The 18189-nt window shown below is 37.3% G+C and overlaps 2 protein-coding genes across 2 annotated transcripts in view; both read right to left on the reverse strand.

Annotated features, from left to right (window-relative positions):
* Positions 1 to 4788, reverse strand: part of Sbf (SET domain binding factor) — a 33797-nt gene extending 29009 nt beyond the window's left edge. Inside the window, exons 1-7 of the mRNA XM_019042233.2 lie at positions 4592 to 4788; positions 4340 to 4425; positions 3313 to 3468; positions 2559 to 2687; positions 1850 to 2069; positions 898 to 1139; positions 48 to 356 (exon numbers count right to left, since the gene is read on the reverse strand). Of these exons, the coding sequence (XP_018897778.2) occupies positions 48 to 356; positions 898 to 1139; positions 1850 to 2069; positions 2559 to 2687; positions 3313 to 3468; positions 4340 to 4425; positions 4592 to 4646 (1197 nt within the window). The 5' untranslated portion in view covers positions 4647 to 4788. The remainder of the gene's footprint in view (positions 1 to 47; positions 357 to 897; positions 1140 to 1849; positions 2070 to 2558; positions 2688 to 3312; positions 3469 to 4339; positions 4426 to 4591) is intronic.
* A 3555-nt stretch (positions 4789 to 8343) lies between these two features.
* On the reverse strand, positions 8344 to 16196 carry LOC109030987 (Vacuolar H[+] ATPase 16kD subunit 1). Its single transcript, XM_019042246.2, has 3 exons — positions 15996 to 16196; positions 12977 to 13163; positions 8344 to 12083 (listed from the first exon to the last, which is right to left on the reverse strand). The coding sequence occupies exons 1-3, from the start codon at positions 16075 to 16077 to the stop codon at positions 11876 to 11878; spliced, it is 477 nt and encodes a 158-aa protein (XP_018897791.1). The 5' UTR covers positions 16078 to 16196; the 3' UTR covers positions 8344 to 11875.
* Between the last annotated feature and the right edge of the window lie 1993 nt (positions 16197 to 18189).

Genomic DNA, 18189 nt, shown 5'->3' on the forward strand with positions numbered 1-18189 from the left:
GACCTGTATAAATCCATGAACCTCAAATTGACTAACAATCATCGTACCTTATGGAAAGTAATAACTGGTTTAGGATGGATGCGGATGATGGTCAGACAGGAGCGGTAGCCTTGGAGAAGTTGAGCGAAAGATCGCATGAAAATGGCCCGAATCTCTTTATCAAGAATTGCTGGGTGAGAGGGGCGGTGGAGAGCAGATGGAGGGAATGCATGGTCAGCCAGGAAAAGCTCTGGCTGCAGAACCAGCGAAAGGGACTCCTGTGTTGATGAGAGGATAGGCTCTGGCAGGAGTGGTAGGGAAACTCCATCAGGCACCATTATGCTTCCTCCGTCCAAGTCTGCGATTATCACATCCATCTGCAATAATGGCAAGATTAGATAAGTAACGCAAGATAGTAACTGTAGTGACAAACAATGATGTAACAAACAGAAAATGAAGTTCTTATTAAATGTTTTTTTAGGTAACCCCTTTATGGATGGCGCAAATAAATAAAGAACTAACTGTTCTTTGGAGAAACTATATCTTTTTAAATTACCTTTCATTACTTGGACGTATTTATGCTACAAGTAAGGAACTATGTACATAGGGATTGTGTGCAATATAATTCCTTTTACCATACATACATCCACTTGATAATTACAGAGCCACGATTTTGCCTTGGTTTTATTATTTCATTTGTAAAGCATTGAGCCTATTCATACTTTGAATGAAAAATAGATGAGTAAACATACCCACGTTTTCCTTGTCACACTTCTTGGGCTATCAAGTTGTTTTTGCTAGGAAACGTATAACTATATTTTCTATATTTTTGGGACTGTCTGGACTAATAGACGCCATGTAAAATTGATAGTATACAGAAGACTGATGAACGGTAATTCTACTGAGAGCAAATCTCACCAGCTCAGAGACATCTGTTTTCAGGGAGGCATGGACACCCATTATGAAAGGCGTTGGTGTAGAGAGAACCTCAACAAGGGCAGCTGGCAAGAGTGGGATGTAGACATGTGAGTAACGGAACGGGTACATAAGAGCACTGAGAGCTCGGCAGCCTTCACTCAGTCGCGTATAGCTATGTGACTGGAACAGGATCTTATGCTCTGTCATGATTGCGCAAAACAAAACTAAACTATTTCGTATACCTGCAAAAGACAAAAAAAAAACAAGTGTTAATACACTAACTGTAAGTAACATCATATCAAACTTATCAAAAGTTTGGCGCTTTTACACAGCGGAAAGTCTCTCTTTTTCTTGTCATAAAATAAATGCAATCTTTTGCATTTATCATTTTTAAAATCAATCTCATGTGTTGAGGATATTTCAAATGAGGTCTAAGGTATAAAAGTCATTCAATATTATTACTGCCATTGTTGAGTTTCCAGCAGAACAGAGAATATTAATTATTTAAAAAGAATATTTGTCATATCCTGTGGAATTAACGGCACACTTGCAGTGAAAACTCATGGCCAGCAAGTCTTGTTCCCATCAAACTGAAAGACACACTGGCAAACCAGAAATACAAAAGCTGTAAGCCAACAATCATCGGTGGTCTCTGCAATACCTCCTCTATCTTTCAGTTGCATTTTCACAATTCTTTTCACAGTGGACCTGCTAGAAGCATTCTTACTATTAGGTGATATGATTAAAACAATTAGAGCTTGTTACTTGTGCTAACATTATCTCTGTTCTACTTGAGTCATACAAATGACTATTCATGACTAGATTAACACATGTTTCCAATTCACCTGGTCAGAGGAATTGTTCCAACCAGAGGCGGACACAAGAAAATTGTCACTATGGACGGCCAGGCAATCATCATGTTAAACTGTTCCATGTCTCAGACAAATCTTACCTAGTTGCTGAAAAAGGAGGTGAACAGAAGTATGAGTGACAGGGAGAGTTGGAGAGAGAGGCGGCTGGAGAGCCTGGCGATCTCCAGCTCCAATACTGAACCGAACTTGAGGCCCTCCCGCTGGCGGAACTTGAACACATCCGAGAATGTTCCCGACAAGGGTTTCAAGGGGTGTGCCGACAGTATCAATGAAAACTGTATAAATTATGCCCAAACAGTTCTGCAAGCAGGAAAAAAAAAATGTTTTTTTAACCTAATGAGTCAAAGAGCCAAAGTTTGAGTGGGACACACAAAACCCTTTCAGGATACATTTAAAAGCATGTCTTTTACAATATTACAAATTTTCAATTTCTCGAGGACCAATTTTACAGGATGTGTTAAAAGTAACTTCTAAACAGAAGAGTTGAAAATGTACACCTGGTGGCAAATTGAAAAATTAAGTCTAAAATACAAGAACTTATTAGGTTTTTGGAAATAACGGAGTATGTACCTATGCAATAATTTTTTTTCTTTCTTTTTTTTTACTGATTATAGAAAATGCTCTAATGGAGAATAGACTCAAATCCTAAAAAGTGTTGAATACTTACTTTTCCCACCAAATTTTTTTTAATTTGAGAGATTAAACTGCTTTTTGCTACTATTAGTTGAAAAAAATCATGAGCACCAAAATTCAAACAAAAGTCCAATTTCAATAGGCAAAATGACTTACACGAAAAGTTTCGATGTAATCATGACAGGACACCAAAACTAGACACTTTGGGGCATACATGATACTTGATCTTGAATTCAACGTTAAAGTGTGGTGTGGGGTTGGTTCTCCTGCAACCGTTTCTTCAATCTATGAATGGACACAATTAAGTATTAACAATTGGTTACAGACTGAATAATTATTGTAATAGAGAATCTCTACCTACTTGGAGTTAACATTCGATCCTTCAAATTTTCGGCAAATGCCTTTTTTCAGGAACGGCCTAATCTTGCAATGCACTGAATGCATAATATATAAGAGGCAATTCATGGAAATTTTCATCAAGTGATGACTTTTGTATTAGGAATGAAATTACTGCGTACATTTAGAGGAAATCGAGGAATGTTTGCGAGAATTTTAAGGAAAATCAGCTGATTCAAGATTAAGAGACCTTGGAACTCTCTGAATATCCTTGGTAGCTCAAACACTGGTTCAACGGATGTTAGAGTAAGTACCTACTGCTGGGTCCACACAATCAAAAGAGAAAAACGAAGTGATAAAGTAAAAAAAAATATTGATTCTGGTTTAAAATTAAACTTCAGTAAGCATCAATGGAAGACAACTTCTAAAATGAACAGGCTCATCTACAGACTATCATCTGTCTACAGTTACTAAAAACATTGAAATTGGCCGAGTAGAACAGTAGAACGACTATGACAAAATATGAAAATTTAGGGGGTAAGAGTGCTTGAGGAAATGATGTATAATAAAATACCTCATCGACAGGTTTAGTGGGTGTAATTGAGACTGTTTCATTGAAGCAAAGACAGGCACAGTAATGCCGATTAGCATCAATGTCAGTCAGGACGGAGACGAAAAATGTGGGCTCGATCCTTTCTGATGATAATGCCCATCCTTGCGGCTGACAGAACTGTAAACCGAAAAAAATAATTAGAAGACAAGCAACATAGACCATGGGGAAAAAAAAAAGAACTTATCAATAGCCAAGTTCTTTTGTTTGAGAAATTCTTCTCTTCTTCAAGATAGCGTCTACTTCATGAGATCTCAAAAAATTGTTGACACAGTTTTTAGAAAAATACGGAACATGTCATGCAATACTTCTGATGAGGGATTTTAATAAAAGTAATAGACTATGATCTCGGTGAGAACTGGTCAGATTTTCATGTCAAACCCTATTCACAGGGCTAGAGATAATCTGTAAATAGAAGATGAAAACATCATGATTCTATGGATGGATACAAGATGAGAGCAACATAGTTCTAATGATGAATAGAAATACACAAAGGAAAGAAAACACTGTAATCTCACACTTTTGGATGCCAAATAGCAGCTGATAAGATCCTAAATCTGGTGAGACATTTTACATTTTCCTTTATTATTCATATGCTTTCGACATGACTTCGTTGCATAATGAGATTGAGAAGATGAAGAAAAATGGGATATCGCTTGTGAAATCCGCCGCCTCAATTCCGTAATTTGCCGCAAGTAGGTCCAATCCCCTGCCCCCCCTCCACAACTGATGAACAACATATCATACTTCAGGTTCCATTAAGAGAACTTAGCAACTTCTGATACAGCTGATCGTATAAGTTCCTGACCCTGCAGACATAGGATACTTACATGAATCACACTCGGTTCTTGTAGCGGAAGTCAGCAAACTGGAGCGGTTTCAAGTAATTAAAATACTTCATAGACTGAATGCTGAAACTTCAGAGTGAGATACACTCCAAACAGGGTTGAAATGATTTTCTAAAATAATAATTTATTTGAAAGATACTGACCCATTCTATCCCTTCGATAAAAGGAGCGTCCGACCAATCTTTTTCTGGAAATCGTTGCAGAATAATTCCGTTACTTGCCCCTGCCCCTGAAAGTACAAATGAATTATTCTACATGTGAGCTAAGTAAACAAGGAATTTAGTGCAACAGTGGATCATCTTCTAAATATAAAGAGAGATAAAGGATGAAAATGATAATTTTTTGACAGGTAAGACCGAAGTCTCTGAGGCATAACCTGAAAGTATGAAACTTACTTTCTTTCTCGTGATCATAGCCGACGACAACGAAATAATCCGCAAGTCGCGTCATTTCATAAGAAAAATTCGAGGGAAGAGGAAAATAATTGCTTCTTTTCACATTTCACTACAATTAAATTACTTATCAATATCAAATTACAAATCCACTTCTTTAGTTGCCATTTTGCAATTGGACTCAGACAATAATAAACAAATCTGGTGAGTAAAAATTTTCCCTGAAAGGGAATTTTTCGCTGGCATATGGTACAACTGGATCTAAGTAATTTAAAAGTTGTCCGATAGGGTGCGTAGCGTTTGCTCGTTTTAAATTTTTTAAGTTGAGGTTGAGGTGCGCCTTCAGAACATGGGTTATGTAAAAACCTGGGCAATGTATGGCGGAGACTAAATTTGCCTAACCGCTAAAATAAGGCATTCGTCTGATGGGTCATTAGTATGAAAATATGAAGGTACACAGGAGAGGGGAGGTGAAAGATGCAGCTTTATGCCTAGAGAAAAAATAATATTCCTTCGTCAATACGGCAAGCTAGGGAAAAAAGAAAGGAACGCAATTGCATCAGCAGTTCAAGGTAATTATTAATTTCCTAAGAATTACAAGGGGTTTTCTAGGTATTACCGTTTAGACAAGACGTTATTACTTGCCTTTGGTGGTTACTGTCATCATTGAAGGGCTTTGAAAATTTTAATGGTGGATGTTAAGTGATGAGCTTTCCATGGCCACATCAATTTGCCGATGGCAAATTGCCATTCTTTCAGAAACTAAAAGGAACAAAAATGTCAGTGCAATTTTCTTGAGTCTTGAGACAGGTGTGTTTGAGGTGAAACTTCTCTCCAAGAATGATTTTCATAAAAATGCTCTAATAAATGCCAAATATGAAAGTGTCAGGAAGGAAAGAATTTTGGCATGTAGAGACTTAACAATAGGTAAGTAAATAAGAGCTGCCCAAAATTAAAAATTGACATGAGAAAAATTCCATTATTGAGAGTTAAAATAAATAGATAGTAGTTGGGTAACAACTAAATTATTTATTACAGCAAAAAACACCAAAATGTATTCATACAGGTTCTTGATTACAAATTAAGGACACCGTTGATAAAAATATCAGACATGTTTATTTCTGAACATTGGCTTTAAAATTTTCATGTATTTGATTCAAATATCAACTACAAGTAACCCGAATATTATGAATCTCAGTTTGAGATAATAATATCTGTTTGAATACGACCGTTGATTCAAATGTGACATGGTGTATGCTCAGATCCTCTGACCAGACATTCCGCGACCGGACTTGCATTTTTTTAATCCTTTGTATAACTTTCTCCTGTAATTTGTTTTCTCCTTGGACAAAGAAACACCCACTCTCTACATTGCTCCCAACTGATCTTAAGGACGCATTTCACTATTGACTTCAAGAAAATTGGAAACTTAAGACAATAGCTTCTCTTTTAAAAGTTGGAAAAATAACTGAAGCTCTTTAAACTTTTCAACCTCCACTAGCAAAGTTTGAATATTTGTGAATGACCCGATAAACCCGCCAGGTGATTTTGCAGTTAATTAAAAAAATTTGACACACAGACACAGATTCTAAAACTGATTTTGAAAGCCTTTACTAACTTTCAACTTTTAAAAAGAAAGAAAATATCATGCAGATACTTGATGATGTTTCCTAAAATCATGTTTTTTTTTTTTGTTTTTTTTCAGAAGTACGTTCCTTTCAATGAAATTCTTGTTATAAAAAATGTTTGAATTATAAAATAGAATTTGAAGTCACTTATAGTGTGAGAGTACAAGAGCTACATGACAAAATTTAACCTTCAGTTGTGACTAAACTAGATATCTACTTAAGTACTAACTCTTTACAACTTGCCACAGTAAAGCTAGGGAGTGATGGAGCTATACAGGGTGATCTATAAGTACCGCATCACCCATACAGTTCTTGCCTCCTCTCAGAGTGCCGCTCCTCAAATTTTGGGGGTCCTGACAGTCGCTTCCTTGGACCTTAGAACACCCACCGAATTTCCAGTTTCTATCTAAGTTCATTTAAAAGTTACAGGGGTGATCCCCAATACTGATGGTGCGCTGCTTTTGGATCACCCTGTATAAGAACTTAAGGATAAATAACCTTCATACTTACAGCAATTTGGTAAGCACCAAAATTTCATGACTTTGAGGTCCTATGAAAACAGGCAGGGGTGAATTTTATTACATATTTACACCTGAAACACGTAGCCCACAGGGTAAATGGATAGGTTCGCACCTTTGTGATTCTTCAACTCTTAACTCTGATATGTTGATGAATGAAAAATAAAACTTAACATTCGGAACAGAAAAAAATACTGAAAATATAGAGAAGAAAAGAAAAATTGTCCTCTCTCATTTAGGCTTCCAAAAAATTTGGCAAATTAATTGATTTCATTAATTGTCTCACGATTTGTGAGGCTTTTGCCCCAATTTCCGAATTCAGAAATTGTTTAATTTTGTGCTCTTGCAGGAAGTAAGGCTTTGGCATTTACCAATTTCATTAATATTACACCAGGTGGGAATTAATTATATATTTTCAATGTTTAACCCGATAGATTGTGGAAAAATAAACAGAGCAATTTGTATTGTATTTGATTCTACCTTAAATGGAAATTACAACTCTTTGAAACAGATGAAAACAAAAATTCATCTTTTTAGGGGGCTGTGCCTGTAAAAATGATTGACCCAAACTGAAAATTCCTTAGTTATGATCAAAAATTTTCTGAGTGATGGATTTCAGGCTACTACAAAATGCTACAGGACTCTGCTCCATGGATTAATGTATAGCAATTCAAGATTCTGAAACAAAATTTAGCTCTGTATATCCATAATAAAAATTTTAACAACTGTTCATAATTTGGATGCACTATTTAGATCTTAATTATCTGAGTTACCAGCAATTCGTAAGTTATAGGCTATCTAGTTATTAAATCAATTCCTTTATCATCCATCACATAGATTTCCTTCAGAGGAATATAGCTCGAGAATCCTTCATTTCGAATCTGCAAAATTTAAAATTAAGAAAATCATTCAAATGGGCTTGATTGAAGAGAGAAATAAGTTCACAGGTAACATTGTACTGATAGTATCTGAGATGAGTCTTAATCTTTACAAATTAATTTGCACATTCGCTCCATCTTGACTGATTCCATGATAAAATTTTCAATGATAGCTGCTGGATAAGAAATAATTTCTATCGAGAGAAAATCCTCAACTGTGGCAGCTGTGAATTCTACATCTTGTTAACATAGAGAAAACACTAGCGGCCTAAGACATAGTGAAAAGAAATTTTGTTAAATCTTAAGAAAATTTAGTGTTCGATCACCTTCTGATCATTTTTCTCTCGCATCTTGATCTTTGTGAACTTCAAGGAGGAAAATATTCCCTGTTAAGACAGAAAAACTGATAGAAATCACAATGTTAGAGCCTTCTGAGCAGCCTCATAGCGTCCATACAGCTCTCACTATATACTTTGCCTAGGTCTGCAAGCTGGAATAAGTTCGTAAATAATGCAGACGAAACTTTTAAAATAAGAGAGAACGAGGGAGTCGCGTTTGAATATACAGCTGTGTATTTATTCGACTACATAACTAAATATGTACTTCTAGGTAAAACATTCAATTATTGGCAGTTGAATATGTATATAAACAAAAATATATAAATATACTTTACAATTACCAACTGGATAAAACTAACAGTATAGGAAAAAAGGCTTAATAAAAAGAAGAGCTTAAAAACAAATATGCATAATACTTTATTTACTTTCCTTTGAATTTCAACTACGCAGAAGTTTACAATCTTATAGTAATGATATAAAATCAAATTTCAAAAATTTGTGGGGTGCGAGTCACTCTAACAGTCATCACACATAGTTATTTTGAGAGCTGACTTTTTCACTGATAGCCCTAGCTCTAACCATCAACAACGCTGCAAATTTTCATCATTCCAACTGGCAGCAATCTTAAAAGTTCAACGAATACTGGGAAAATTGATAATAAAAAAAAACCCAACTTCAAAAGAGAGAAAAAAAAGAAGAAATCAAAAATCTTTTCTCCCCCAACAACAGCAGCGAGTAATAATAAAAAAGGTTTCCAGCCTTTGATTGACCACCATATTGCAGCATGAGATGTCAATGCTTAGCCTGTCACTTGCTATGAAGGGTTAGGACAATTATACACTTCCATTAGAAATATTCCTTGTGAACAAAATCATTTTCGTCGTAAGTAATTTGACTGGGAATTGGCTGTTAAATTGGAGCGAAGTGGTTACATAATAAATGTGCACAAGGCAGACATGCTATTGGGCTACCAGCTAACTTTTGTCAGCGGCTTTTTTGACCATTCAGTATTCGTTGAAGCATGAAAAATTTTAACTTCCTCAGTAGACAAAATACTAAAGCTTCGACTCTGACCTTACAGATGGCCATTTTCAGGCAGCATTCAATCAAGAAATAAGAGAGTTGTGCTCCCTTATGAGAAAATAAGAGGTAAAAAGCACTTTCCCCTTTCTTTAACCAAGTTCTAAGGAACACATGACAGTAAAAAGTAGACACAGATAATCTTGTGACTGAAATGAGTAATGAAAGAATGCCGACAAGATGAGTTCGAACACTCAAGCTACATAATATTTAGGCTCTCATTTTCACTGTCAAGTTTTTGAGGTTAGACTGATGTACAACCGAAGATAGACACCATCTTGTAATATAATGATTGTTAAAAAGGAGAACTAAAAAACAAAAGGGTTAGATAATCTTAAAACACTTAAAATAATTAAATGCTTCGTCCACAGCCAGTAACTTTCAGACAGCTTGGATACAGCTCTAAGGAATTCACGTCTCTGAAATGGCTGCTTAATCATGCCAGTAGTTTAGATGAAACTTCTTTCTTTTAATGTTGTTACTAATGAAACAACAAGGAGTCGCAGTTAAATATCATTCACTTAGAGAATTAAGTGCTCCGAGATGTTTCCAAAGATCAAATTATACAGTTGAAGACTAGTTTTCCATAGAACTGGGAACCAAAACCTTCAGAGAATATCCACTTCGGACAAGCTTTCATGATCAGGGCAGATAGAAGCTTTTATTTTGTCACTTTCCAGGACACATGTGAAAAAAGTGAGACAGCTTGTGCGATGCAAGGAAGGTTGATTGTTAAAACCATTGACTTTTCAAAGCTGTGTTCGAAAGTAACGGCAAAAAATGTGATTTTGAGATGTTTAAAGCTTATTTAAAAACCACTCTGCTTCACTGGTAATGTTAAAGATCTAAGAAGTACCACCCTGTCACAAGATTTGCCAAGAACACTTATCCTTTCCTCACAACAGCCAACAATCCAAGCGGTAAAGCTTTCGTATACAAGGCCTTGTTGGCCTGAGCTCTGAAAGTTACAATGCAGCCTAGGGCTTTGATTTACTTTTCGAAAATTGTACTTCCACTATAGCGACGAATGTTTAGTACAAGCAAGATCATGACGTTCAAAAAAGCAGTATCGCCAACCAACAGAATATCCAAAAAGGACTGGTACTAGAGTATGATTTCTTTATCCTTGTGGAGACACTGCAGTAAAGTAAAGCTATGGAATGTTTTGGGTGAGAACCGCCTGATTTCCTTGCTGTTAAGTAACTCTGAGATTTCAAAGCATTCTGGCTTTGTTAGGTTTAAATTTTTCAGTGAAAAAAAAAGATTCTTAAAAAAAAGAAAAAAAAGATAAATAAAACAAAGAATTAAAAGAAAAAAAGTATAATAACAAGACAAAAAATTAAGGACAGAAATGTTAAAGAGAGTTCATCTGACTTTAAGTATCTGTTTTCCGCTTTAAACGTATGAAGATCCTATGTAGGCCGATATTGGAAAAAATTAATTTCTACTGCTTGAAAAAGCATAACTTAAAACATGGAATCTACAATAGTGGTAACTTTGGAAAACGTTCGAATACTTTTCTGTGAATTTCAACATTACAATTTTATTGATATTTATTGGAGCTGATTATGGCACAGACACAACTATGGAGATCTAGGTCCCAAATATTCAGAGGTGGGGAATGAGACTCCATGTTTTGAATGAGACATCAAAACAGCAGCGACCATCATACCTTCTGAAAAAAAATGTGTGTACTCTTTGGGGGTTTGATGCAAACAACGCGATATTAGGAAAATTTTAAAAATTTTCTAAATTGCCAAGTCCTTTCATTTTTACAAAATATCTCTAATGTAATATATCTTGAATTGAACTAAAGTCAGGGAGTAGTCTGTGATATTCTAAACCAACAAGTTTTTCGGTGGCTGACTTCTCTCTCTCATCTTTCTGTTCAAGTTGAGGAGTGGTCACGAATATTTTCAAGGAAAAACTATTGAAAACAACGCTTTAACATTCTGATTACTAAAGTCAAATGAACTGGCCTGATGACAAAATTAACGAAATATAAAATAACAATAACGCCAACTTAATTTTTCTAATCGCTAATTCCTCTCCCCTGGATCTCGAACGCATTTTTCACACAAAATATCGTAAACCTAGGTGAAATTTACAGGTGGATAGGTTGATAAAATTAATAAAAATTTGTAACACTATTCAAAATTTGGTTTTATTCTTTTAAGGAGTTATCTTGAAACTTGAAGAGTGGATGTTTCAGGCGGGAGAAACGCTGAGCATAAATCTTATTTTGATCCTAGCATCAAGAAACAAGACGGGACTTAAAATCTATGTTTAAAACTAGCCTCACATGAAAGTCTTCTCAAAGCATGTTTAATTTCATGCCTCCGCCTAACTGCCTGTAGGGCGCTTGAGAATCACCGCAAATTCAGGTGAATAAATTGAACATTTAATTAACAAGTGCGTGAATTAAAAAAGAAAAAAAAAGAAAAGAAAAATCATAGTTCGTTTTTATCGCTATAAATTAATTTGTATCTGAAACCTGGAGTGTCTTACAGGGGAAGGATCTAGAAATATTCGGGGACGGGCAGGGGCTAGAGGGGGTATAAAATTAAACCTAAAAAGAATGAGATGACCTCTAAAACAATAAATACAATCATTATTTTTACAAAACTACCATATCGTGTTATCTATGACTAATGACGGGCGAGTGGGGAGAAAGTCAATGATAGCGAAGTCGCACGATGATAAGAGGTCGAAATTTTTCCCTTCGACAAAAAAATAATAATAAAAAAACAGGTGAAATCACAGCAGAGCCGTGCAGTCTGTAACAGAGGGGTCGGAAGTTCCATCCTGCTTGTAGTGACAGACGATGCGCTTTTTCGTTGGGTGTTTATTGTCTACTGTAGAGGAAGATAGCCACGATGAGACCATACAGACCTAAGACCTCAGCGAAAATAAGGATAAGGATCATACCGACGAACAGACGTGGCTGCTGGGCTGTTCCTCGCACACCAGCATCACCTACGATTCCGATGGCAAAACCAGCAGCCAGACCACTGAAACCGACCGCTAGACCAGCACCAAGATGGATGAAACCTCTGCAAAAAACGAAAGTGGCTTTCAGTAAATTGACAACAAAAATGTTCAGATGAGCAAGAAGGGAGAGAATATTTCAAAATACAAGGAACTTAGGAGGTTCAAGGCTCTGGCTACGAAAAGTATCGATTATATTCACAGGACTGCCAAAATGGTGGCTAATTCAAAATAAAATGGATGAATTGACATATGAGCAGATGACAGCTGGATATTGGTACCTGATGGAAGCATACCTTCACACATGCTAACCTTGCAACTGGGTGACCATGGCTCACAGCTTGGTGACCCACAGCTTTCTGACCGAATTTTTATATTGGTTAAAAATTGTAAATTATACTTGTAGGTAAAGTCAGAATTCAGATTCAGAGTAAAATTTGGAAGAATTCACACAAAAATTCTACGCAGTAGAGTAAAAAGAGTAAGTGAACTACAATTGAGGCTTTCATTTACTTCTCTACCTGGTGTTTTGGTGTAGTTCCATCAAAATTTATAATACTGAGAGAAGGAGCAAAATACGTCACTGAAAACTGATTTAAAAAAAGTTGCCAGAAAGTTGTGAGTGATAATCTGTAAATTACACTTGCAGGCAATGGGCTTGAAAAGAGCAGTCCTGTAACCATTCAGCGAGCACTAGCCACCAAGTGTCAGTGCCGCCCCACAGTCTATTCACATTCCTAATCTGATCCAACAGTACAGCTGTACTTAAGTGTAATAATTGGTGGAACTTCACAAAACCTTCCAACTGGTTGTAAACAAGGCTCCTTAATATTATACGCTTTTCTAACACCTACAGTAGAGCTAATCAAACTTCTACCAAAAAATTTTGAAGCAGTACTTTGTAAATTGTGAGTACCAGATGAAAAACTAAAGGAGAAATGAAGTCGGATTCACTTACTTAAATAGTGAATAATTTTCTGCCGACAGCTGCCCGGCTATAAGGACTGCCACCACCAGTCCATAAATGGCGATAATACCCGCCATAATAACGGGAATAATGGACTTCATGATCAATTCTGGCCTCATGACGGACATGGCTGCAATACCTGTCCCTGACTTGGCCGTTCCATAGGCTGCTCCCAGCGCTGAAAAAGAATGAAAATCGATTCATGTCAAATGTTTGGCAGATTCCTCCCCAATTTTCGTGGGATCTTTAAAAGAGACTTTTCAACTTCTCCAAGATTCTGGCGATTAAAAAAATGAAAGAAAAAAGAGCATAAAAATCAAATAGATTAGATTTTTAGGGAATAAGTGGAAAATAGAAAAAAATTCCCAAAAATTTGGAAGCATGCTTTCAGACATTGCACCGATTAGGGTTCATCATTAGTCAAATTTTGGCACTTCTTGGTTCTTTACCACCAACAGAGGTTGGTAAGTTTTAGAAGTAGATCTTTCTACACTCTAATTAGAGAAAAATCAGGGCTGAAAAGTCATTATCAAATTGGTTAGACTCATTTTTTGGGCTTTCTTTGCAAAAAGCTGGTAACTAGAAGCCAACATGTCCAAAAATTCACGGATTTTGAAGCAGGTGACATCTGCGAGGTGCTGGTGCATCTCTCCGACAGACATGGGTAGTCTCATCTCTCCGACAGACATGGGTAGGAGAACTCTTTCTTCACCAATACGGTGACAGTACACTTTCAACAAGAAAATGCTGGTGAAGGAGATAAATAATCACTTTTTCACTCAGATATTTTTAATATTAGCACATGGAAAGTCTAGTTGTCCCAGGTTTTGGTGCTCACATCATGATGAACATGCTATAGTTAACAGATGAAAGGATCCGGCACACTTCTTACGCGAACGTGTGCTCTGTTCGCTTTTGAATTTTTTCATTAATACGAACTCGTCTATGGATGCTGATCAAAAGTTATCATTGCGACAACTTCCTACATGGCACCGTTTTAACACAATCCGCATTTTCAGCTTCAATAATTACTTGAATAAATGAAGGCAGCACAGCTATGATGTGTCGATAAGATCTCTCTATCTTTCAGCACCGGCTGAAAACGACAAAAAAGCAGGAAGACCTCAGCATATTTAGGTATCACTACAATACCGAGTGGTGGACTTATCTCGGATTCCACAAGCCTCTACAATTATGAATCAGTTCCTTTCTTCTCTCTCCCACTCTCTTCCTTACCACTCACCGGCTGGAGTTTTCCTTGTTCAATTGCGGCGCTGCCTTCATTTATTCAAGTAATTATAGAAACTGAAAATGCGGATTACGTGAAAACGGTGTCATGTAGGAAGTTAGCGCAATGATGACTTTTGATCAACATCCATTGACGAGTTTATATCAATGAAATAATTGAATATCGAACACGGCACACATTCGCATAATAAGTGAGCAGAGTCCTTTAGTTGAAGATGCATATTTTGGTGATGCATACGATATTCTCTTACAAAGACAGCTGCAGCTCTCCAAATTTCATTTTCCCAACTTTTCAAACATTGCTATATTGTGCACAAAAAATATTTTCTATAAAATGAACCGCGCCCACTAACAAGCAATAACACTAAATAAAAATGGGTGTGTTCTGCACTATTGCAAAACAATTACAACTGTTGCTTCATCAAAATAGAACTAAGACCTCAGTCATTAGATGATGAGACAAATGTCATTCAGTGTCAGTTAACCTCGAAGCGCCACCACTCGATAGATTCATATGAGGGGGCAGATGGCACTGCTGATTAACATTGACTCAAACAAGATGTGACTTTTGTCTCAACAATACTCAACATACATTGAGCGTCACTAGTGGAAGAACACGCCTATCTTTACTAGCGTGTTACATGTTTTCAGTGACACAGAAATAAATTATCCAGTAGACCCTGAGGAGTGCAAATACAAAGAATTCAAGAAATGAAAAACAAAGCAAAACAAAATTTAATTTCGATCATATCTGCAAAAGATCGAGTGATAAAAGTTCAATGAACAACTTCAGACATTTTTGCAGGGTGATCTGAAAAATGTCGCACTAGGTATTATGTCCTACAATATGTACGATAAGTGAGTGGATAAAACTAGCGGTTCAAGAGCTTGAATGCATCGAAAAATTTGATTTACAATATTGGAAAAACCAACTACCCTGAGCATGATGGAGCTTAAAAAACTCGCCACATGTCCCTAACGTACAAGATCCAGGTGCTCCACATACTAGAAGAGCTCTATCGACCTCACTTACAGGTTATGAGTAATATGTGTCAGTGCTGCCTTCATTCTTTGAATTAAAAATTACACAGGCAAACTTGATTTGGAAAGGGATAAGGAAACAGGAAAAGTAGATCTATATGTCATTTGAGAAGGTACAAAATGTAAGGTTGCTAAGGGCAGTGGAGATATCACATTCGAGGTCACATGACTTTAACAGCAAAATACAAGAAATTTCAAAAAATTAAAACTAGTTGAAAGCCCTAGGGATTTGAAAGTACGAGTTGAAGCCAGGATAAGGTAAAAGTTACTATAAATTCTTATTTATTTCCTAAAAATGATTCCAACTGATAAGAGGGAGCCTGATTAAGTGCGGTACCACCCTAATATAAGAACCACCTGTATATTGTTTTTGGATTATATCTGGGAGTGGAAAGTCTCAATTGTAATAGTTGATGGCGATTTCGACCCACCCAAGAGAATGCAAAGCTGCAGAAAAGAAATTAAAGGTAAAAATTTGAGGATAACAGCTCATGAATCAATTATCAAATGTGGGTGTTGGGTGGGTTAGTTCCGCAAAGGGGTGATGGAAAATGTCATAAAATAATGACTCCTAGTAGAAAAAATTTGACCATAGGACCAAAGTAAAACCCAGACAAGATAAGTGCATTCTGATGGGTGGAATAGTGTCAAAATTCGAAGGCCGACAAGGGTGGAAAGTTTTAATCAATACTGGTTTATCCATCTTGTATGACTTACTTACCACTGAATATGATTGCTGAGGCTGCACCGATTACTCCGAAGAAGGGAGCGTAGATTGGGTTTTCTGCTGTTGGGGTCGACATTATCACTAATTTATTTAATAAATTATTTACAGGAAATAAATACTAGGAATCACAACAAGTCTACAGACTTCACCGACCGCTGAGAGAATCAAGATGGCCTGCAATAGTGGTCATGTGATGAGAAAATTTCGTGGAGGACCAACTCCACAGATGGACGCTGCTGATTGGATCCTCGAAGTTTGGTCTGCATGATTCCACCTATCACTGTAAGTCTTTCAAGGGACCATAGAGTGACGTCAGAGAACGTCTATGTCAAGTGAGTGAGGGTGTGTGCGCACAATCAAATTTGACTCAAACGAAATTACTGTCTACACGGTTTTATCGTTATAAATCGAAAAAGTTTGTTATCATGAAACGAAGAGCATTAAAACTCATTTTTGAACCATTTTACATCTACAATATCTTTCATAGAGCAGTTTAGAAGTGAACAGCGACAGAGAATATAAAACTCCTTCGCCGGCGATGAGAGAAATGCGCGCTCACTCAATTTTAGATATTAAATTTCAGGATTTTGCCCAGATTTAGTCCATATTTTGAGAATAAAGAATGAACTTAAGTATTTGTGAATAGGATTCGAAATTTTAATGGCCTCAAGTTCAAGCAATGATGAAAATCATCGTACGACGCTACCTTCTGTTGGCGTGGCGCATATTATGTTCGCCCAGTGTGAAGTAGGCTTTTCTCACGTGAAAATAAGGCGTTGCCATTCATAGTACACGATCAGAATGGGAGATGGTAGCCTGATTGATAAGGCTAGCCGGTCGCTCAGTCATTCAGACTAGACAGCACACGCCCGAAAATTACAGCCCGAAAAATTGAGCGCGCATTGCCATCTTCGCGTTTTCTACGACCCCCCTCCCCCTCCCACCCATTTTTTTTAACTTGCGCGCTCAATTGTTCAGATTTCAATTGATACGATTCCTGACCGACGTCAGAGATAATTTTAAAGGGAGGATAATTAGCCGATATTCTCGGTATTACTAGGGGGCTACGCCCCCGAAACCGCTTTGTGATTTAACCCCCCGGAGCGCTCCGCGCCTTGGACGTTATACGGTCTTGGTTATACGCGTTATTCTGATGATTTTATAATATAAAGTATGACGTGACGTTATGTACGCGGTACGGATTACTCATGGGAAGCTGAATGTTCCCCACATCGCGGACGGACCGACTCCCGACTCGCGTCAAGGCGCAATCGCTTGTTAATTTTGGGATTCTCCGATGAGTGAATTCTGGCAAGGGGGCGAAATGGGGGAGGGTCCGAAGAGCTCCGCTTCTCTTCGTCCATTCATGGCTGAAAACTGGGGAAAATTGCCCGCCATCACGAAATACTTTTGGGCACCTGAACAGAACTAAGGAGGAGTGTGTGGGAGGTGGAATATTTTCTCTACCACCCCCCCCCCCCCCCTCAAAATATGTCCTTTTGAAAAATTTAATGGATTTTACGATGATGATTTTTTTGTCGTATGGCAAATTTCATTTAAAAAATTTCGGTGAAAAAAGCTCAAAATAATTGTAGCTGAGACATCTGAAGTTAGACCTCCCCCGTAAGCCCCCCACTCGAGACCTTGCTCGGAGCTCGGTGAACACCCGCAGACCTTCCGTGGGATATACCTTTCCGTGCCCCATAGACTCTCTTCGGTATGCCACTATACTGCCGTGCTAAGGAAGAACGCCGTATAAGCCTTCAGGCGTGGCCAAATTTCCATTTCTAGAACACGAATCTCCTGATAATCTTATGAATATTTCCCTCCCAATTTTTCAGATAATTTTATTCGCAATTTCAACTAAAGATTCTGAAAAATTTAAAGGAAAAAATATTCATAACTCTCCTCAAAAATAAACATTTTATCGAAGGAAATTTGGCAACTCTCGAATGTTCATACGGCGTTTTTCCTTAGCATGGCAGTACATCTGTGCTTTTGACAACTGCCCTTCTGTGCCTTCTCTCTCAAAAGTATTCTTAGTTCCGCTTTTAAATGTTTCGCTTCGAAAGGCTGTCCCGCTACTTGAATAACAGCGAAGGCGCGCGATCGAAAGTGGGGGGGCGGGGGGGGGGGGTGAGGAATTGCAATTTTCGTTTTTTCCTTTTCCTCCTCTAAATGGAAAAAC

This window comes from Bemisia tabaci, chromosome 3 (assembly GCF_918797505.1).
Source record: "Bemisia tabaci chromosome 3, PGI_BMITA_v3".
NCBI classification, from domain to species: Eukaryota; Metazoa; Arthropoda; class Insecta; order Hemiptera; family Aleyrodidae; genus Bemisia; species Bemisia tabaci.